We start from the raw sequence: 24,106 nt of genomic DNA, 5'->3' as shown, positions 1-24,106 counted from the left end.
CTTCTTTAAGGAATTTTTTCAAAATTTCATTTCTATAGGAAATTTTGATAAAATTGCATTTCTATAGGAGATTTTGTCAAAATTCCATTCTATAAGAAATTGTGTCAAAATTTCATTCTATACTAAATTGTTGCAAAATTTCGTTCCATAAAAAATTGTGTCAAAATTTCGTTTCTATAAGAAATTGTGTCAAAATTTCGTTTCATAAGAAATAGTGTCAAAATTTCATGTCTATAAAAAATTGTGTCAAAATTTCATACTATAAGAAATTGTGTTAAAATTTCATTTCTATAGGAAATTTTGATAAAATTGCATTTCTATAGGAAATTTTGTCAAAATTTCATTCATTGTTGCATAATTTCGTTCCATAATAAATTGTGTCAAAATTTCATTTCTATAAGAAATTGTGTCAAAATTTCGTTTCATAAGAAATAGTGTCAAAATTTCGTGTCTATAAAAAATTTGTCAAAATTTCGTTCTATAAGAAATTGTGTTAAAATTTCACTTCTATAGGAAATTTTGATAAAATTGCATTTCTATAGGAAATTTTGTCAAAATTTCATTCTGTAAGAAATTGTGTCAAAATTTCGTTTCTATAAGAAATTGTGTTAATATTTCATTCCATAAGAAATTGTGACAAAATGTCGTTTCTTTAGCAAATTTTGTCAAATTTCCACTTCTTTAAGAAATTTTGTCAAAATTTCATTTCTATACAAAATTTTTTCAAAATTTTATTTTTATAAGAAATTGTGTTAACGTTTAATTTTTATAGGAAATTTTTTCAAAATTTCATTTCTATAAGAAATTGTGTCAAATTTTCATTCTATAAGAATTTGCGTCAAAATTTCATTCCTATATGAAATTTTGTCAAACTTTTGTGAAAATTTCATTTCTATAGAAAATTTTGTGAATTGTTTTTATTTCTATAGGAGATTTGATCAAAATTGCATTTCTAAACGAATTCATTTCTTATGATATATAGTAAAAATTTTATTTTTATAGAAATTTGTTTATCAATATTTTATTTATATAGGAAATGTTGTGAACATTTTATTTCGATAGGAAATTGTAAGGAAATTGCATTCTAGGAAATTATGTCTTTCGACACATAACCTTTTTTTATCAAACTTTAAGCTCTTAAACCGATCCCACTGATGTCGGTTTCTTAAATGTTTTCATAGGTTGAATTTCTTGTTACTGAATTGAAGTTCAGTGTATAGTGCTAGAAGACTATATACACATATAAATTGGGCCAAAAACATTAATCATAGATATAGCCACAATGAGGAACATATTTTGGTTTCGAGTTACATGAGTGATCCGACACTTAATTCTTATATTTTGCCAATTTCGTCAAGGGGGAAAAATATTTTATTAATTGATTTGCTTTCTTTGTCTTTTAGATAATTATTAGACGCCTATATTCCTATACACTCCGACCGATGTATGTTTTTTTATTAATATTAATGCCAAAAGAAAACGCTCATGTAGAATACAAAAAATACGGTGCTTTTTTATGTTTTCCTTTCAATTAATTTTTCTTGTTCTTGTCCGCAAATATTTTGAAATATTTCAGATATTTTTGTTTTGGTTTACATTTTGTCGTTTCGGTTGTGTGATTTTCTTGGACAATATTATGTACCCTGTTGGTCATAAAATGACGCAATATTCATATAGGTAGACATTAGAGAAGAACGCTTTAATGAAGACAATGAAATTAATTTTTGGTATTTGATTTGAATAATTGAATAAAATTAAACGCTTATCGTTAAATTGTATTCAATTACCTAAACGGAATGACATCGAAATAAAATATTTTCTGTTATTAATTTTTAATCGTATTTCCAAAATGTGTTTTTTTATTTAAAAAAGTACGATCCACCCTTATGTGCTTACTTCTACATTGCGTATTTCTTATTTCCATGTTTAAAAATAAGTACGTCTGGGTTTCATGACCGTTTCATCCATAGCATATTTTCAATATCATTCCAATTGAAATATTCAAATTTAAAATACCGGCTACGACATACGTATTTATAAATAAAACGAATCCTATTTAAAATCAATTAATATTTTTAATTAATTTATTTGTAATTAGGAATATTAATTGTAGACATTAGGTATTCACATATGATGAATGTTAATATACATTCATAGAAATTTTTAAGTGAATCACTTTATTCATAGGACTGTAAACGTAGATTCATAGATCTGAAGATGTCCTATTGGAAATATCGAATCGAATATACTGAAATAATTGAAAATTTATTTTTCACATATAAGTGACGCTGAAACGAATATTCATATACGGATTTATTTTCCCTTACCTTATAAAAATTGTTGAGAATCGTACGAACATTTTCTTTTGGTTTAGTTTACGTTGAACCATAAATAAAGATCATTGAATTTTATACCAAGGTTTAGTTCATAACATTTTTGAGACATACTTCGGTTAAGGAAAATTGCATTGGGCTGTGGATTTTTTTTTCATTTCATTACAGTGCAGGATTATAAATGTGAAAACATCTCCGACTTTTAATAAATGCATAAATATAACAATTAAATTTTGAAAATAAGATGAAAATAAAAAAAATAAAATTAATAGAAAAAAAATTAATTGAAAATATAATTTTAATATTTAAATACATAGCATTATTGATAGGAATACAATTTCAACAACAATAATAAAATTAAATTAGAAACAAATAATTTTTTTACAATACAAATAATTTAAATTTAGCATAAGTTTAACTATGTACAATTTTGTCTGCGTATAAAATATACGTTTCTTGTATACAACACATGGTCTGGAGACCATCTTAAACAAGTCAAAAATATCACCAATCAAACTAAAAATCAATCACAAAAATAATCAGACTAAATCAAATTTTTAATTGAAACGATTATATGGTGATTGATATTATGATTTCGTTAATAGAAGAAATTTCAATTTGTGATTGAAACTGAAACTTATTGTATTTTTGTACCCACCATGCTAACATTCGCATTATGTTTGTAATATTATTGAAATATTGATCTGAGAGCACGATTGCTACAGTTGGTAGAATTCTACAAAAAAAAAAAAAAAAAAAACATGGTAGAACTTTTTCTGCTTGGTAGATTGGTACAATTCTTAATGTTTTGGTAGATTTTGCAAAATATTTCTCTCCACAAATTTTCTATAGTAATAACATTTTTACAAGATTTTAAATCGAAATCAATTTCTCGAGAAATACAATTTTGACAAAATTTTCTATAAGAATAAAATACTGAAAACATTTTTTTAGAAATAAAATTCTGACAAAATTTTCTATAGAAATAAAAGTTTGACAATATTTTTGCTTGGAATAAAATTTTAACAAAATTTCTCTGGGAATAAAATTTTGACGAAATTTTCTCTGGGTATAAAATGTTGACAAATTTTCTCTAGGAATAAAATTTTGACAAAATTTTTTGTAAGAATTGAATTTTACCAAAATTTTCTACAGGAATTAAATTTTGACAAAATTTTGTATATGAATTAAATTTTTTCTGTAGAAAAAAATTTTGGTTGGTGAGTGACACTAATAAAATGTTGTCAAACATTTCTTGAGGAATAAAATTTTGACAACATTTTCTCTAGGAATACAATTATCACAAAAATTTCTTCTTCTTAATGTTTTGGTAGATTTTGCAAAATATTTCTCTCCACAAATTTTGTATAGTAATAACATTTTTACAAAATTTTAAATCGAAATCAATTTCTCGAGAAATAAAATTTTGACAAAATTTTCTATAAGAATAAAATGCTATAAACAATTTTTTTAGAAATAAAATTCTGGCAAAATTTTCTATAGAAATAAAATTTTAACAATATTTTTTCTTGGAATAAAATTTTAAAAAATTTTCTCTGGAATAAAATTTTGACGAAATGTTCTCTGGGAATAAAATGTTGACAAAATCTTCCCTAGGAATGAAATGCTGACAAATTTTTTTATGGGAATAAAATGTTAATAACATTTTCTACATGAAAAAAATTTGACAAAATTTTCTATACACACAAATTTGGCAAAATTCTATAGAAAAAAATTTGACAAAATTTTCTATAGAAAAAATTTTGACAAAATTTTCTATAGAAAAAAGTTGACAAAAAAGAAAAATTTTTTTATGCTGCTTTTTGATATTGTGATAGATTTTGCTAAATATTCCTCTCCACAAATTTTCTATAGAAATAACATTTTTAAAAAATTTTCTATCGAAGTAAAATTTAGACAAAAATTTTGACAAAAATTTTGACAAAATTTTCTATAGAAAAAAGTTGACAAAAAAGAAAAATTTTTTTATGCTGCTTTTTGATATTGTGATAGATTTTGCTAAATATTCCTCTCCACAAATTTTCTATAGAAATAACATTTTTAAAAAATTTTCTATCGAAGTAAAATTTAGACAAAAATTTTTCGGGCAATACAATTTTGACAAAACTTTTTGTTAATAATTGAATTTTGACAAAATTTTCGATAGGAATTAAATTTGACAAGAATTTTCTCTAGAAAAAAAATCTATAGAAAAAATATTGTTTAGTGGTTAACACTAATAAAATGTAGATACAAATTTCTGGATGGATAAAATGTTGACAAAAAAGAAATAAAATTTTATCTAGGAATAAAATATTGTCAAAATTATATAGGAAAAAAAATTTTGACAAAATTTTCTATAAGAATAACATGTTGACAATATTTTACTAGGAATAAAATTTTGACAAATTTTGCTCTTTGAATAAAATGCTGACAAAAATTTCTCTAGGGATAATATTTTGACAATATTTTATCGAGGAATAAAATTTAGAAAAATTTTCTGTGGAATAAAATGTGACAAAATTTTCTATAGAAATAAAATTGTGACAACATTTTCTAAAGAAATAAAAATCCGACAAGAAGTAAAAGTTTTCTGCTGTTTCTTCATGTTTTGGTAGATTTTCAAAATATTTCTCTCCACAAATTTTCTATCGCAATAACATTTTGACAAACATTTCTCGAGCAATAAAAATTTTACAAAATTTTCTCTAGGAATAAAATTTTGACATTTTTTATATGAATTGCATTTTACCAAAATTTTCTACAGGAGCCACCGTGGTGCAATGGCGTGGTGCATGTCCGCCTTGCATACACTAGGTCGTGGGTTCGATTCCTGCCTCGACCGAACACCGAAAAGTTTTTTAGCGGTTTTGCCAAAATGTTCTACTGGAATTAAATTTTGACAAAATTTTCTATATGAATTAAATTTTTTCTATAGAAAAAAATGTTGGTTGGTGATTGACACCAGGGCTGTGGAGTCGAGCCAATTTTGCTCGACTCCGACTCCAGCATTTTTCATCAGCTCGACTCCGACTCCGACTCCGGAGTCGACTCCGGGAAATATAACTAAATCTCATTTTAATACCATAAATTTGTAGTTCTATTGTGGGGGTGCCGTAAGTGGATCGATATAAAGTATCGTATTTATTTATGTGTGCAAAAAAAGGTCTTAATTTCACTTTAGATGCCAATTGAACTCTATGTTTCAAATTTAGGGCAATGTTTAATAAATAAAATAATGATATAAATACCCATCATAATATGAGAAGATACCAACAGTATATGTATTTGTGGACCAAAATTATTGATACTATCTCAAATCTTTTAAATTTGTTGCAAACTATATGCATGAATTTGAATCTGAATCCATTTAGGCAAAATTGTATATACTTCTACAAAATCTATGTACTTAAAATTTAAAACTAACGTTATGGGACGTAACACAATTTTAACAAAAAATAAAAATGCAAGGAAAGTCTAAAGTAGGGCGGGCCGATTATAATATACTCTGCACAAGCACAACTTTGTATTTAGATCTACATTTTGATAAAATCTCAAATCAGACTTCTACAAAATCTCGGGCAATATTTGGGAAATATTTATAATTGTTTAGACAATTTCGCAAAAATGCATTTATGATTCATTCATTGAAAAGTTTTGAAAATTTGAGTCATTTCTACAAGTTTTCGACTTAGCAGTGAGTATCAGTAAGCATACAATTTTGGAAAAATGTTTGTCTAGTAAATAAAATTTTGACTAAATTTTCTATAGAAATAAAATTTTGGCAAAATTTTCTATAGAAATCCAATTTTTACCAAATATATAGAAATAAAATTTAGAATAAAATTTGGCTAAATTTTTTATAGAAATAAAAGTTTGAAAAAATTATTAATAGAAATACAATTAAAAAAAATTGTGTATTAATTTTACAAAATTTTCTATAGAAATAAAATTTTGCAAAATATTCTATAGAAATAAAATTTTGACTAAATTTTATATAGAAAAAAAATATTTCTATAGTAATAAAATTTTGAATACATTTTTTATAGCAGTGAGTTTCAGTAAGAAAAAAAATTTGAGAAAATTTGCTATAGAAATAAAATTTGACAATTTTTTCTTATAGAAATAAAATTTTGATAAAATGTTCAATAACAAGTATATACAGCAGTAAGTTCGGCCGGGCCGAATCTTAAATACCCACCACCATGAACCAAATATTAGGGTGTCCTTTGAAATATCAGGAGGGCTTGAGGACTTGAGGACACAACCCGAAGATAAATTTAAAGATTTCACCTATGAGGACTATATCAGATTCTGGATTTATAAGAACCATTTTTGTTTGAGGTTTAGAGGAATCATTAACATCTCTTGTAAGTGTGCAAGAAAATTAAAAAATAACGTCTTGATTTGAAATCTTAAATCTGTAGAAGTAAAATCTGGAAATTTTACATTGAGTTTCAAGCAATTTTCATGATCAGTGCGCCTTCTACACCCCCAAGAAATGAAGTCGGTCTATATGGAGGCATTACCAAATGGACCGATAAAAACTTAATCCGATACACGTTTTTGTGAGCCTAAAATACCAGAATATTTACAATTTCAGGCATATCAGATAAAAACTATGGTTTCTAGAAACCCAAGGAGTTAAATCGGGAGATCGTTCTTATGGGGGCTATACTAACATATGGACCGATACTCACCATTTTCGGCACACCTCTTTGTGACCCGAAAATACCTCTAGATTTCCAATTTCAGGCAATTAGGATAAAAACTTCGGATTCTAGAAGCCCAAGACCCCAAATCGGGAGATCGGTCTATATGGGGGCTATACCAAAATATGGATCGATACTCACAATTTTTGGCGCACGTATTTGTGGTCCTACAATACCTCTAGATTTCCAATTTCAGGTAAATTGAATAAAAACTGCGGTTTCTATAAGCCCAAGAAGTAAAATCGGGAGATCGGTCTATATGGGGGCTATACCAAAATATGGATCGATACTCACCATTTTCGGCACACCTCTTTATGGTTCTAAAATACCTCTAGATTTCCAATTTCAGGCAAATTGGATAAAAACTACGGTTTCTATAAGCCCAAGACCCCAAATCGGGAGATCGGTCTATATGGGGGCTATACCAAAATATGGACCGATATTCACAATTTTTGGCGCACGTATTTGTGGTCCTACAATACCTCTAGATTTCCAATTTCAGGTAAATTGAATAAAAACTGCGGTTTCTATAAGCCCAAGAAGTAAAATCGGGAGATCGGTCTATATGGGGGCTATACCAAAATATGGACCGATACTCACAATTTTTGGCACACGTATTTGTGGTCCTACAATACCTCTAGATTTCAAATTTCAGGTAAATTGAATAAAAACTGAGGTTTCTATAAGCCCAAGAAGTAAAATCGGGAGATCGGTCTATATGGGGGCTATACCAAAACGTGGACCGATACTCACCATTTTTGGCACATCTCTTTATGGTCATAAAATACCTCCAGATTTTAAATTTCAGGCAAATTGGATAAAAACTACGATTTCTATAAGCCCAAGACCCCAAATCGGGAGGTCGGTTTATATGGGGACTATATCAAAACCTGGACCGATATAGCCCATCTTCGAACTTGACCTGCCTGCAGACAAAAGACGAGCTTGTGCAAAATTTCAGCACGATTGCTTCATTATTGAAGTCTGTAGCGTGATTACAACAGACAGACAGACAGACAGACAGACAGACAGACAGACAGACAGACGGACAGACGGACATCGTTATATCGTCTTAGAATTTCTCCCTGATCAAGAATATATATACTTTATATAGTCGGAAATCGATATTTCGATGCGTTACAAACGGAATGACAAACTTATTATACCCCCGTCACCATTCTATGGTGGTGGGTATAAAAATATGATTTAAGAACAAATTTTGTGTAGAAAATAAAATTCTGCAAAATATTCTACAGAAACAAAATATTGACTAAATTTCCAACAGAAACAAAATTTTGACAAAATTTTCTATTGAAATAACATTTTGATCAAATTTTCTAATAAAAAAATCTATTACTATAAAATATTAGCAAAATTTTCTATAGAAATAAAATTTTGACCAAATTTTCTAATAAAAAAATCTATTATTATAAAATTTTGGCAAAATTTTTTATAGAAATAAAATTTTGATTTAAATTTTTATAGAAATAAACTTATCAATAGAAATAAAATTTTGAAAAAAAAACTTATGTAACAAACTAAATTTTGCAAATTTTCTATAGAAACAAAATTTTGACTCAATTTTCTATAGAAATAAAATTTTGACTAAATTTCCCATAGAAAAAAATATTTCTATAGTAATAAAATTTTGAATAAATTTTTTATAGAAATAAAATTTTGACAAAATTTGCTATAGAAATAAAATTTTGACAAAACTTTTTATAGAAATAACATTTTGACAATTTTTATACCCACCACCATAGAATGGTGACGGGGGTATAATAAGTTTGTCATTCCGTTTGTAACGCATCGAAATATCGATTTCCGACTATATAAAGTATATATATTCTTGATCAGGGAGAAATTCTAAGACGATATAACGATGTCCGTCTGTCCGTCTGTCTGTCTGTCTGTCTGTCTGTCTGTCTGTTGTAATCACGCTACAGTCTTCAATAATGAGGCATTCGTGCTGAAATTTTGCACAAACTCGTCTTTTGTCTGCAGGCAGGTCAAGTTCGAAGATGGGCTGTATCGGTCCAGGTTTTGATATAGTCCCCATATAAACCGACCTCCCGATTTGGGGTCTTGGGCTTATAGAAACCGTAGTTTTTATCCAATTTGCCTGAAATTTGAAATCTGGAGGTATTTTGTGACCGTAAAGAGGTGTGCCAAAAATGGTGAGTATCGGTCCACGTTTTGGCATAGCCCCCATATAGACCGATCTCCCGATTTTACTTCTTGGGCTTATAGAAACCGCCGTTTTTATTCAATTTACCTGAAATTGGAAATCTAGAGGTATTGTAGGACCACAAATACGTGTGCCGAAAATTGTGAGTATTGGTCCATATTTTGGTATAGCCCCCATATAGACCCATCTCCCGATTTTACTTCTTTGGCTTATAGAAATCGCAGTTTTTATTCAATTTACCGGAAATTGGAAATCTAGAGGTATTGTAGGACCACAAATACGTGTGCCAAAAATTGTGAGTATCGGTCCATATTTTGGTATAGCCCCCATATAGACCGATCTCCCGATTTTACTTCTTGGGCTTATAGAAACCGCAGTATTTATTCAATTTACCTAAAAATGGAAATCTATAGGTATTGTAGGACCACAAATACGTGTGCCAAAAATTGTGAGTATCGGTCCATATTTTGGTATAGCCCCCATAAAGACCCATCTCCCGATTTTACTTCTTTGGCTTATAGAAATCGCAGTTTTTATTCAATTTACCGGAAATTGGAAATCTAGAGGTATTGTAGGACCACAAATACGTGTGCCAAAAATTGTGAGTATCGGTCCATGTTTTGGTATGTTCCCCATATAAAACGACCTCCCGATTTGTGGTCTTGGGCTTATTGAAACCTTATTTTTTATCCAATTTTTCTGAAATTGGAAATCTAGAGGTATTTTAGGACCATAAAGAAGTGTGCCGAAAATGGTGAGGATCGGTCCATATTTTGGTATAGCCCCCATATAGACCGATTTCCCGATTTTACTTCTTGGGCTTCTAGAATCCGAAGTTTTTATCCTATTTGCCTGAAATTGGAAATCTAGTGGTATTTTCGGGTCATAAAGAGGTGTGCCGAAAACGGTGAGTATCGGTCCATATTTCAGTATAGCCCCCATAAGAACGATCTCCCGATTTAACTCCTTGGGTTTCTAGAAACCGTAGTTTTTATCTGATTTGCCTGAAATTGTAAATATTCTGGTATGTTAGGCTCACAAAAACGTGTATCGGATTAGGTTTTTATAGGTCCATTTGGTAATGCCTCCATATAGACCGACTTCACTTCTTGAGGGTGTAGAAGGCGCACTGATGATGAAAATTATTTTATAATTTTCTTGCACACTTAAAGAGATGTTAATGATTCCTCTAAAACTCAAACAAAAATGGTTCTTATAAATCCAGAATCTGATATAGTCCTCATGGATGAAATCTTTAAATTTATCTTCGGGAAGTGTCCTCAAGCCCTCCTGAAATTTCAAAGGAAACCCTAATATTTGGTTCATGGTGGTGGGTATTTAAGATTCGGCCCGGCCGAACTTACTGCTGTATATACTTGTTCTATAAAAAACAACTGTGAAAAAATTTTCTGTCAATATTCCACATATGTATATGGCCGTAAGATAAAATTAAACAAAATAATTTCGATTGTTCGAAATATTTCAAATAAATTGATATGGGCATTAAAATGGATCGATCCAGCCCATCTGCTAGTCTAGCATTCTAGGAAACATAAAAAGATAGCCGTAATTGGAAGTTGATTTTCATTTACAATCATGCTGTACATTGATCGAATGAATAACGCAATGGAAACTAATTTGCGTAAAAACTTGCTTAGTTAAAAAAATGTGAAGTATTTTAAAAAATTTGGTTTAGCCGGAGTCGGAGTCGAGCAAAATTTTTACGACTCCGACTCCGACTCCAGCAAAATCTTCAGACTCCGACTCCAAGACTCCGACTCCACAGCCCTGATTGACACTAATAAAATATTGACAAACATTTCTTGAGGAATAAAATTTTGACAAAATTTTCTCTAGGAATATAATTTTGACAAAAATTTCTTCAGAAATAAAATTTTGACCGAATTTTCTCTAGGAATAAAATATTGACAAAGTTTTTTATAGAAATAAAATTTTGAATAAATATAAAATCTTTGACAAAATTTCTATAGAAAAAAAGTTTTTGACAAAAATGCTGACAAAATTTCTTCAGAAAAAAATTTTGACCAAATTTTACCTAGGAATAAAATTTTGCCAAAATTATACAAAAATAAATTTTTGACAAAATTTTCTATAAGAATAACATTTTGACAATATTTTTCTAGGAATAAAATTTTGAGAATAAATTGTTGACAAAATTTTCTCTAGGGATAATATTTTGACAATATTTTTTCTAGGAATAACATTTTGACAAAATTTTCTGTGGGAATAAAATGTGACAAAATTGTATATAGAAATAAAATTTTGACAAGATTTTCTATATGAATTAATTTTTTTCTATAGAAAAAAATTTTGGTTGTTGCTTGACTCTAATAAAATGTTGACAAACATTTCTTGAGGAATAACAGTTTGATAAAATTTTCTCTAGGAATACAATTTTGATAAAAATTTCTTCAGAAATAAAATTTTGACCGAATTTTCCCTAGGAATAAAATGTTGACAAAATTTTTTATAGAAATAAAATTTTGAATAAATATAAAATGTTTTACAAAAATTCTATAGAAAAAAAGTTTTTGAGGAAAATGCGGACAAAATTTTCTCTAGGGATAATAGGGATAAAATATAGAAATAAAAATCTGACATGAAGTAAAAGTTTTCTGATGGTTTGGTTGATTTTCCAAATATTTCTCTCCACAAATTTTCTATCGCAATAAAATTTTGACAAAAATTTCTGGAGCAATAAAATGTTGACAAAATTTTTTTATAAGAATAGAATTTTACCAAAATTTTCTATAGGAATTAAATTTTGACCAAAAAAAAAAAATTATTTATATAGAAAATTAATTTTTTTCTATAGAAAAAAAAAATTTGGTTGGTGATTGACACTAATAAAATATTGACAAACATTTCTGGAGGAATAAAATTTTAACAAAATTTTCTCTAGGAATACAATTTTGATACAAATTTCTTCAAAAATAAAATTTTGACCAAATTTTCTCTAGGAATAAAATTTGGACAAAATTTTTTATAGACATAAAATTTTGAATAAGTATACAATTTTTGCCAAAATTTCTATAGAAATAAAAATTTGACAAAAATTTTCATAGGCTGACAAAATTTTCTCTATGGATAATATATTGAAAATATTTTTTTAGAAATAAAATTTTGACAAAATTTTCTCTTCGAATAAAATGTTGATAAAATTGCCTTTAGAAAAAAAAATACAAAATTTTCTATAGAAATACAATTTTGACAACAATACAACTTTTATTATGTTGCTTGATGTTTTGATAAATTTTGCAAACTATTTCTCGCCACAAATTTTCTATCGCAATAAAATTTTGACAAAAATTTCTCGAGGAATAAAATGTTGACAAAATTTTCTGTAGGAATACAATTTTTACAAAATTTTTTATAAGAATTGAATTTTACCAAAATTTTCTACAGGAATTAAATTTTGACAAAATTTTCTATATGAATTAAATTTTTTCTACAAAAAAAAAAAAAATACAAAATTTTCTATAGAAATACAATTTTGACAACAATAAAACTTTTATTATGTTGCTTGATGTTTTGATAAATTTTGCAAACTATTTCTCACCACAAATTTTCTATCGCAATAAAATGTTGACAAACACTTCTTGAGGAATAAAATTTTGACAAAAATTTTCATAGGTATCCAATGCTGACAACATTTTCTCGAGGGATAATATATTTACAATATTTTTTTAGGAATAAAATTTTGACAAAATTGTCTTTAGAAAAAAATTACAAAATTTTCTATAGAAATAAAATTTTGACAATAAGTAAAATTTTTCTGATGTTTCTTGATGTTTTGGTTTTGCAAAATATTTCTCTTCACAAATTTTCTATCGCAATAAAAGTTTGACAAAAATTTCTCCATGAATAACATTTTTACAAAAATTTCTCGAGGAATAAAATTTTTATAAAAATTTTGACAAAATTTTCTCTAGGAATAAAATTTTGACAAAAATTTTTTAAAAGAATTGAATTATACAAACATTTTCTCTAGGAATAAAATTTTGACAAAAATTTCTGAAGAAATGAAATTTTGACTAAATTTTATATAGGAATAAATTTATGACAAAAGTTTTTTCTTTTGACAAAATTTTTTATAAGAATAAAATTTTGAAAAAAATTCTATCGTAGAAATAAAATTTTGACAAAAATTTTCATAGCGATCAAATGCTGACAATATTTTAAAAATACTTTTTGTAGAAATCAAATTTTCTCTGGGTATAAAATGTTGACAAAATTTTTTCTAGGAATAAAATGTTGACAAAATTTTCTAAAGAAAAATGTGACATAATTTCTATAGAAATAATATTTTGATAAAAAACAAAACTTTTCTGATGTTTGTTGATATTTTGGTAGATTTTGCAAAATATTCCTCTCCACAAAATTCCTATGGCAATAAAAATTTGATAAAAAATTATCGATGAATAAAATGTTGATTTGCCATTGTTGCGCAATGTAAAACTATGGAATGTCATTACTTTTATTTGTAGTTTACTCTTTCGCAAAGATTATTATTGTAGAATGTATATTGTTTTGACAAAATTTTCTAAAGACAAATGTGACATAATTTCTATAGTAATAATATTTTGACAATAAAAAAAAATTTTCTGATGTTTCTTGATTTTGCAAAATATTCCTCTTCACAAATAAAATTTTGAGTAAATTTTATTCGTGAAGGAATACAATTTTGAAAAAATTTCTTCAGAAATAAAATTTTGACCAAATTTTCTCTAGGAATAAAATTTTGACCAAATTTTTTATAGAAATAAAATTATGACAAAATTTTGAATAAGTATAAAATTTTTGACAAAATTTTCTCCAGGGATAAAATTTTCTCTGGGAATAAAATGTTGACAAAATTGTCTTTAACAAAAAATTTACAAAATTTTTTATAAAAAATAAAATTTTCTCAAAATGTGAAAAATATTCTACAGAAATAATATTTTGACAAAAAATAAAAATTTTCTGATGTTTCTTGATATTTTGGTAGATTTTGCAAAATATTCCTTTCCACAAATTTCCTATGGCAATAAAATTTTGACAAAAAATTATTGATGAATAAAATGTTGACTTGTCATTAAACTGAAAATTGTTGCGCAACATAATGCCATTACTTTTATTTGTAGTTCTCACAAAGCTTATTATTGTAGAATATATATCGTTTTTATAAAAAAAAAATAAGCGCCTTTAGGCTGTATGAAAAACACACTTTTTTGTCCGTGTAAACATTAATACGTTTAATCATATCAGTGTTATCATATTTGAAATATCAAGTCTACCAATCGTTATTATATAAAACAAATACAATATTTTTAGTAGCAATTAAATTAATTTAAAATAATGAAAAGCCAGCATAAAGTTTAGAGAACCCCTTTAAGAGATGCCATCGTATTATTATATTGTGATTTGCCTTCACATAATTTTTAGCAAAACCAAATTATTAAAATAATTGAGCATTCTCTTTTGTAATGTTTGCTGCGATATGACTCTTTAATTTTTTTTTATTATTGCCTACTTACAGGAAAATGGTACCTATCTCTCTGCACTGTTCTGCCGCCAACAAGGCTGTAAGGGTATTGTGATACCAGTCCAAACAAAAACTTTACAACCCGATTGGCGTTGTACAACATGTGAAACGGTCTTTCCTCACTCCAAAATGGCTCGCTATCAAGATTTTGCCCTCAATACCATCAATAATCGCATCAATACGGGAACTGTTAGCGAAATGATTACCTTCATCAATGATATGTGTCCAAGATTTTGTCCGTCCTCCAATTATGTTTTAGTGGAAGCTAAATTGAATGTCATCTGGAGAATGTCAAGACCTACAACAGAGGAATTTAACGAAGAGCAATTAAAATGTAAGGAACGTTATAAAGAAGAAATTGTGGCCTTATTGGAAAAATTAGGAGCTGGTGATTGTACCTTAAAGAAATTGATAACCGAAGAAATTCTTTGATGTGATGGAAACCCTGCTTCACACTATATCCTATAGAATATATGAATGAAATACGATTATTTGTATTTAATTTTACTTTTTGTTTTTGTTCTTAGCTAGGCAACTATGTAATTACAAATTTGTTGTGACTTAATTAAAATGAAATAAAAAAAAAAGAAACTACAGAAAAAAATTAATAAAGGAAAAAATCTATAAACAAGGAACGAATAGTAGCAAATGCATTTATTTTCTAAATGACTAATTAGTATGTGCTTAGACATTGGACATGATATGTAGACAATGTAATTGGCATTTCTAGACAGCTGTAATATTTCTGGGATCTTCGGGGGGAATTTCTTTTGAAAACAAGTGTCTGCAGGTGCATTAAGATATTTGATTAAAGATTAATCGAGTCTATATTATAAAACCGAAATATAAATGTCAGAGAAAGCTAATGTCAAGGCTCGAAGCTATATTACAAGATGCAACGTGGATTGCTTGGAGAGTACTCCTCATAGCATAGTACTCATGAAATCAAAGTGAGTAAAGTACAAAGTTGGGCGGCGCCGACTAAATTGTACCCTAAATCACCCCTACTGAATTTTAAGCATTTGTGGGACACAATATGAACAGAAATGCCTGATATTAAGAGTTATACACTGAAAAAAAATTACGAAAGTATTTCCAATTATAGTCTTAATTTAGTTTTAAACAAGTAAGGAAAGTCTAAAGTCGGGCGGGGCCGACTATATTATACCTTGCACCACTTTGTAGATCTAAATTTTCGATACCATATCACATCCGTCAAATGTGTTGGGTGCTATATATAAAGGTTTGTCCCAAATTCATACATTTAAATATCACTCGATTTGGACAGAATTTGATAGACTTTTACAAAATCTATAGACTCAAAATTTAAGTTGGCTAATGCACTAAGGTGGAACACAATGTTATTAAAAAAAAATATGGGAAACATTTAAATCTGAAGCAATTTTAAGGAAACTTTGCAAAAGTTTATTTATGATTTATCTCTCGATATATATGTATTAGAAGTTTAGGAAAATTAGAGTCATTTTTACAACTTTTCGACTAAGCAGTGGCGATTTTACAAGGAAATTGTTGGTGTTTTGACCATTTTTGCCGAAATCAGAAAAACATATATGTGGGAGCTATATCTAAATCTAAACCGATTTCAACCAAATTTGGCACGCATAGCTACAATGCTAATTCTACTCCCTGTGCAAAATTTCAACTAAATCGGAGTAAAAAATTGGCCTCTATGGTCATATGAGTGTAAATCGGGCGAAAGCTATATATGGGAGCTATATATAAATCTGAACCGATTTCAATCAAATTTGGTACGCATAGCTACAATGCTAAATCTACTCCCTGTGCAAAATTTCAACCAAATTGGGCCAAAACTCTGGCTATTAGAACCATATTAGTCCATATCGGGCGAAAGATATATATGGGAGCTATATCTAAATCTGAACCGATTTCAATCAAACTTTGCACACTTAACTGCACTACGAGTGCAATATTTCAAACCAATTGGTCCAAAACTCTGGCTTCTTGGACCATATTAGTCCATATCGGGCGAAAGATATATATGGGAGCTATATCTAAATCTGAACCGATTTCAATCAAATTTTGCACTCTTCACTGCACTACTAATTGTACTCCTAGTGCAAAATTTCAACCAAATTCGGCCAAAAATCTGGCTTGTGGGGCCATATAAGTCCATATCGGGCGAAAGATATATATGGGAGCTATATCTAAATCTAAACTGATTTCAATTAAATTTTGCACACTTGACTATACGACTAAGTGTTATGTTTGTGCAAAATTTCAAGCAAATCGGTATAACACTCTGGCTGCTGGGTCCATATTAGTGCATATCGGGCGAAAGATATATATGGGAGCTATATCTAAATCTGAACGGATTTCTTCCAAAATCAATAGGGTTCTATTCTGACCCAAATTAGGAACATGTGCCAAATTTGAAGGCGATTGGACTTAAATTGCGACCTAGACTTTGATCACAAAAATGTGTTCACAGACAGACGGATGGACGGACGGACAGACGGACATGGTTATATCGACTCAGGGACCCACCCTGAGCATTATTGCCAAAGACACCATGTGTCTATCTCGTCTCCTTCTGAGTGTTACAAACATATGCACTAACTTATAATACCCTGTTCCACAGTGTGGCGCAGGGTATAAATATGGGAAACATTTAAATCTGAAGCAATTTTAAGGAAAATTCGCGAAAGTTTATTTATGATTTATCGCTCGATATATATGTATTAGAAGTTTAGGAAAATTAGAGTCATTTTTACAACTTATCGACTAAGCAGTGGCGATTTAACAAGGAAAATGTTGGTATTTTGACCATTTTTGTCGAAATCAGAAAAACATATATATGGGAGCTATATCTAACTCTGAACCGATTTCAATCAAATTTGGCATACATGACTATACTACCAATTGTACTCCTTGTGCAAAATTTTAAGCTAATCGGGATAAAACTGTGGCTGCTGGGTCCATATAAATGCATATCGGGCGAAAGATATATATGGGAGATATATCTAAATCTGAACCGATTTCTTCCAAAATCAATAGGGTTCTATTATGACCCAAAACAGGAACTTGTGCCAAATTTGTAGGCGATTGGACTTAATCTGCAACCTAGACTTTGATCACAAAAATGTGTTCACAGACAGACGGATGGACGGACAGACAGACGGACATGGCTAGATCGACTCAGGGACCCACCCTGAGCATTATTGCCTAAGACACCATGTGTCTATCTCGTCTCATTCTGGGTGTTACAAACATATGCACTAACTTATAATACCCTGTTCAACAGTGTGGCGCAGGGTATAACAAGTATATACAGTAGTAAGTTCGGCTGGTCCGATGACAGATATTCTCCCCAGCAGATCAGTTCACCCAGTATGCTTCGCTAAGATAAATTTCTACCTATGAAGACTAGATCAGATTCTGGATTTATAGAATCAAATTGTGTTTGAGTTTTAAAGAAACCATATAGATATCATGTTAATGATGAAATATAGCCTTGGTTTGAAGTCTTAAATCTGTAGATTTTTATCACCATTATTTAAATGATTACGAGGAGTAAGATCTCGAAATTTTACTTTCAGTTTCAAACAATTTTTATGATCAAAGCGCCTGCTATACCACCAAGATGTGAAATCGGTCTATATCGATGGGCCGGTAAAAATAAATGCGATACCGGTTTTTGAGTGTCTAAAAACCAGTATATTTACATTTTCGGGAGCCACCGTGGTGCAATGGTTAGCATGCCCGCCTTGCATACACAAGGTCGTGGGTTCGATTCCTGCATCGACCGAACACCAAAAAGTTTTTCAGCGGTGGATTATCCCACCTCAGTAATGCTGGTGACATTTCTGAGGGTTTCAAAGCTTCTCTAAGTGGTTTCACTGTAATGTGGAACGCCGTTCGGACTCGGCTATAAAAAGGAGGTCACTTGTCATTGAGCTTAACATGGAATCGGGCAGCACTCAGTGATAAGAGAGAAGTTCACCAATGTGGTATCACAATGGACTGAATAGTCTAATTGAGGGCCGCCACCTAACAACTACGGTTTCTAGAAGCCCAAGAAGTTAATTCGGGAGATCGATCTATATGGGGGCTATACCAAAACATGCCTCGATACACACCATATTCGGCTGACATCTTTGCGGTTCTAAAATACCTCTAGGTTTCCAATTTCAGGCAAAGTCGATAAAAGCAACCCAAGAAATAAATTTTAGCAGTTCAAGAAATAAATTCGGGAGGTAGGTCTATATGGAGGCTATACCACAAAATGGACCAATACTCACCATTTTCGACACACCTTATGGTCCTCAAATGCCTCCAGAATTCCAATTTCAGACAAATTGGGTAGAAACTACGGATTCTAGAAGCCCAAGAAGTAAATTTGGAGGATCGGTCTATATGGGGGCTACACTAAAACATGGACCGATTCACCCCATTTCCGACACACCTATTTGTGATCATAAAATAACTGTAGATTTTCTATTTCAGGTAAATCTGATAGAAAATACAGTTTCTAGAAGCCCTAGAAGCAAAATCGGGAAATCGGTCTATATGGGGGCTATACCAAAACATGGAGCGATACGAACCATTTTCGACACACCTTTTTATGGTCACAAAATACTTCTAGATTTCCACTTTCAGGCAAATCGGATTGTAAATACAGTTTCTCGAAGCCCAAGAAGTAAAATCGGGACATCGGTCTAAATGGGGGCTATACCGAAACATGGACGGACACGGGCCATTTTCGACACACCTCTTTATGGTCCCAAAATACCTTTAGATTTCCAATTTCAACCAAATCAGATGGAAAATACAGTTTGTAGACGCCCAAGAAACAAAATCAGGAAATCGGTCTATATGGTGGCTATACCAAAACATAGCCAGTTAGGCACTATTTTCGGCACACCTTTTGATGGTCCTAAAATACCTCTAGATTTTCAATTTCGGGCAAATTGGATGAAAAATATGGTGAAGGGTACAATATAGTCGACCCCGCCCTTTTCTTACTTGTTATACCCACCACCATAGAATGGTGTCGGGGGTATAATAATTTTGTCATTCCGTTTGTAACACATCGAAATATCGATTTCGAACTATATAAAGAATATATGTTCTTGATGAGGGAGAAATTCTAAGACGATATAACCATGTCCGTCTGTCTGTCTGTTGTAATCACTCTACAGCCTTCACTAATGGCGCTATCGAACTGAAATTCTGCACAAACTCGTCTTTTGTCTGCAGGCAGGTCAAGTTCGAAGATGGGCTATATCAGTCCAGGTTTTGATATAGTCCCCATATAAACCGACCTCCCGATTTGGGGTCTTGGGCTTATAGAAACCGTAGTTTTTATCCAATTTGCCTGAAATTAGAAATCTCGAGGTACTTTAGGACCATAAAGAGGTGTGCTGAAAATGGTGAGTATCGGTCCATGTTTTGATATAGCCTCCATATAGACCGATCTCCCGATTTTGCTTCTAGGGCTTCTAGAAACTGGATTATGACCACAAATAGGTGTGTCGAAAATGGGGTGAATCGGTCCATGTTTTAGTGTAGCCCCCATATAGACCGATCCCCCAAATTTACTTCTTGGGCTTCTAGTATCCGTAGTTTCTACCCAATTTGTCTGAAAGTGGAATTCTGGAGGCATTTGAGGACCATAAAGAGGTGTGTCGAAAATGGTGAGTATTGGTCCATTTTGTGGTATAGCCCCCATATAGACCTACCTCCCGAATTTATTTCTTGAACTGCTAAAATTAATTTCTTGGGTTGCTTTTATCCACTTTGTCTGAAATTGGAAACCTAGAGGTATTTTCGGACCATAAAGAAGTGTGCCGAAAACGGTGAGTTTCGTCTCCCCATTTAAATCCTTGGGTTTCTAGAAACTGTAGTTTTTGTGCGATTTGCCTAAAATTGTAAATATTCTAGTATTTTAGGCTCACAAAACGCCTCCGGTGAAAATCTACAGATTTGAGATTTCAAATCAAGACGTTGTTTTATAATTTTCTTGCACACTTACAAGAGATGTTAATGCTTCTTCTAAAACTCAAACAGAAATTGTTCTTATAAATCCAGAATCTGATATAGTCTTCATAGGTAAAATCTTTAAATTTATCTTCGGGAAGTGTACTGGTTGAACTGCTCTGCTTGATCTGTCCTCAAACCGCCCTCACATTTTAAAGGAAACCCTAATATTTGATTCATGGTGGTGGGTATTTAAGATTCGGCCCGGCGGAACTTACTGCTGTATACACGCTCAAAAAAATCGCTTCTGTAACATATGCCCCAAACACATTTTGCTTCATGCATATATATTTTCAGAATTGGTCCGAACAAAATATTGTTTGTATTGTTAAAACATATTATGTTTCACCTCAGGCATACACTGGTAGAAAAAAAGTTTAATGAAATTTTCTTTGAGTATATATATTTTTAAGGCGCCAATTGGTTACTTTCATTATTTCACTTGCACTATACTCTCTAGGTCTCTCTTTCTAAACACATATATGTTTATAGGCTATTTCTAAATTAATATATGTTTGCATCCATGCATTTTATATTTACAAACATTTTATGTCCCAAACATAATATGGTCTAACATATTAACATATATGTCCCTAACATGTTATACTAGTTTATGAACATTATATGATTGCACTTACAAATAGTGTGTTAAAAAATTTGAGTTCCAAACATATGAAAAAACAGTCTTTTTCGTCCGTGTATACTTGTTTTTTTTTTTGATTTTCGACAAATGGCTCAATTTCTGCAAATATACTCTTGTATCATTTATATTGGTGGCAAAAATGTTGTCGAAATCAGATACATAATGTCCGAGAAAATAACATTGTTATGTCAAACATATTACATATTCACCATCCAAAACTAATTAATTTTGCTCTTTGGAGGTTCTAACTGATGAGTTAGAATGAAACGACATCCGTTTGGTATGCTGGGATGTAAGCTACGTAATTATTTTTACCTTTTGATTCTTGTACATATGCCCAAAAGGAAATTATGCATATTTGGTGCATGACACATCTATTTCATCTAAATTTCATTCAGTTGTCTTCATTCACACAACAGTCGTTGTGGTTGAGATTCTGCAGAAATACGGCTATTTTGAGAAATACCCAAGCGATGGATGCAACCAGTCATGACGATGCAATGTCGTTGATTTTGTTAAATATTTTGCGAAATACATATCATATAAATAAAAATTAAATAAAATAGAATAATCATTTTTAGTGTATATCTGACATGTATTTTAATGAAATACATTTTTCACTACAGCTGCTGCTGCCATATGTGAGATGAGATGTGGTGCAAATTTTAATCCCAGCAATGAAATCAATGCTCATGCAAAAGCGAATACCTTTGGAATTTCGTAAAAGGCGGAAATATAAAATAAACCCCATATGGACTTACTCTTACCATTTAGAAGACAAGCTAAAGAAGGCTTAAGATACCCTGTTTTCGCCAACTATTACCACAATCCAAATAATTCGATTGTGGATGATAGTTTTTTGTAGAAGTTTGTACAAAATCCATGGTGGAGGATACATAAGATTCGGCCTGGCCGTATAAATTTGTTTCCTTTCTTTTTTGTTAAATGCTTGTGAATACCAAACTGTATTTTACCAAGCTCACAAATTAGACTCTTAAACAAGTATATACAGCAGTAAATTCGGCCGGGCCGAATTTTAAATACCCACCACCATGAATCAAGTATAATAGTTTACTATGAAAACTCTTCGTCGTAGTGGGTTACTTGATAATATATAGAATTGTAGGGGGTTTGATGACAAATCTTCTCCCAAACGAGCCAGCTTCCGAAGACAAACTTTAAAGATTCTACCTATGAAGACCAGATAAGATTCTGGATTTATGAGAACCAATTTTGTTAGAGTTTTAGAGAAAATATAAACATATCGTGTATATGTTGAAATTACGCCTGGATTTAAAATCTTAAATCTGTAGATTTTTCCGCATTTATTTAAATAAGATGAGTAAAAACTGAAACTTTTACTTTCAGTTTGAAGCAATTGCCATGATCAGTGCGTCTGCTATACCCTGAAAGAAGTGTATTCTTTTTTGAGAAACGTAATTTTAGACAAGCAAAGTTTTCTTTTGACACAAATTTTAGAGGCAATCGTTGAATAAACGAAAACACTTAATAACAAAAAGAAATTTCGTTTGTCTAAAATTTTATTATAGATTACTAATTTCCAGCAAATCGGATAAAAACTACGGATTCTAGAAGCCCAAGAAATAAAGCCGGGAGATCGGTGTATATGGGGGCTATACCAAAACATGGACCGAAAGGCACCATTTGCTACTCACATATTTGTGATCTTAAAATATCTCCAGATTTTCCATTTTAAACAAATCGACCAGAAAATATAGTCTCTAGACGCCCAAGAAGTAAAAATCGAGATATCAGTCTATATGGGGGTTATACCAAAATATGGACCGATATACCTCAATTTCGGCACTCTTATTTGTAATCTAAAAATACCTCTAGATTTCGAATTTCAGGCAAATCATGTAATAAATACACTTTATTATAGCTCAAGAATTCCAGGCAAAGCGGATGGTAAATATAGTTTCTAGAAGCCCAAGAAGCAAAATCGGGAAATCAGTCTCTATGGGGGCTATATCAAAACATGGACCGATGAGCACCATTTTCGGCACACCTTTTTATGGTCCTCAAATACCTCTAGATTTCCAATTTCAGGCAAATCGGATGGTAAATATAGTTTATAGAAGCCCTAAAAGCAAAATCGGGATATCGGTCTATATGGGGGCTATACCAAAACATGGACCGATGAGCACCATTTTCGGCACACCTTTTTATGGTCCTCAAATACCATTATATTTCCAATTTCAGGAAAATTGGATAAAAACTACGGTTTTTATAGGCCCAAGACTCCAAATCGGGAGGTTGGTTTATATGGGGGCTATATCAAAACATGGACCGATGCGGACCATTTTCGACACACCTCTTTATGGTCCCAAAATACCTTTATATTTTCAATTTTATACAAATCGGATAGAAAATACTGTTTCTAGACGCGTAAGAAGCAAAATCGGGAGATCGGTCTATATGGGGGCTATACCAAAACATGAACCGATATGGACCATTTTCGACACACCTCTTTATAGTCCCACAATACCTCTAGATTTCCAATTTCAGGCAAATCGGATGGTAAATATAGTTTCTAGACGCCCAAGAAGCAAAATCGGGAGATCGGTCTATATGGGGGCTATATCAAAACATGGACCGATACGAACGATTTTCGACACACGGCTTTATGGTCCTAGAATACCTCTA

General features: G+C 30.7%; 1 protein-coding gene across 5 annotated transcripts in view; it reads left to right on the top strand.

Annotated features, from left to right (window-relative positions):
* SmydA-8 (SET and MYND domain containing, arthropod-specific, member 8) overlaps nt 1-15,413 on the top strand; it is a 105,285-nt gene extending 89,872 nt beyond the window's left edge. For all 5 annotated transcript variants that reach the window (XM_075302364.1, XM_075302363.1, XM_075302365.1 and 2 more), the window contains exon 2: nt 14,773-15,413. In XM_075302364.1, the coding sequence (XP_075158479.1) occupies nt 14,773-15,210 (438 nt within the window). In that variant the 3' untranslated portion in view covers nt 15,211-15,413. The remainder of the gene's footprint in view (nt 1-14,772) is intronic.
* Nucleotides 15,414-24,106: the final 8,693 nt, after the last annotated feature.

This window comes from Haematobia irritans, chromosome 3 (assembly GCF_050003625.1).
Source record: "Haematobia irritans isolate KBUSLIRL chromosome 3, ASM5000362v1, whole genome shotgun sequence".
In the NCBI taxonomy this organism is placed as follows: Eukaryota; Metazoa; Arthropoda; class Insecta; order Diptera; family Muscidae; genus Haematobia; species Haematobia irritans.
This window is presented reverse-complemented; position numbering and strand designations above follow the sequence as displayed.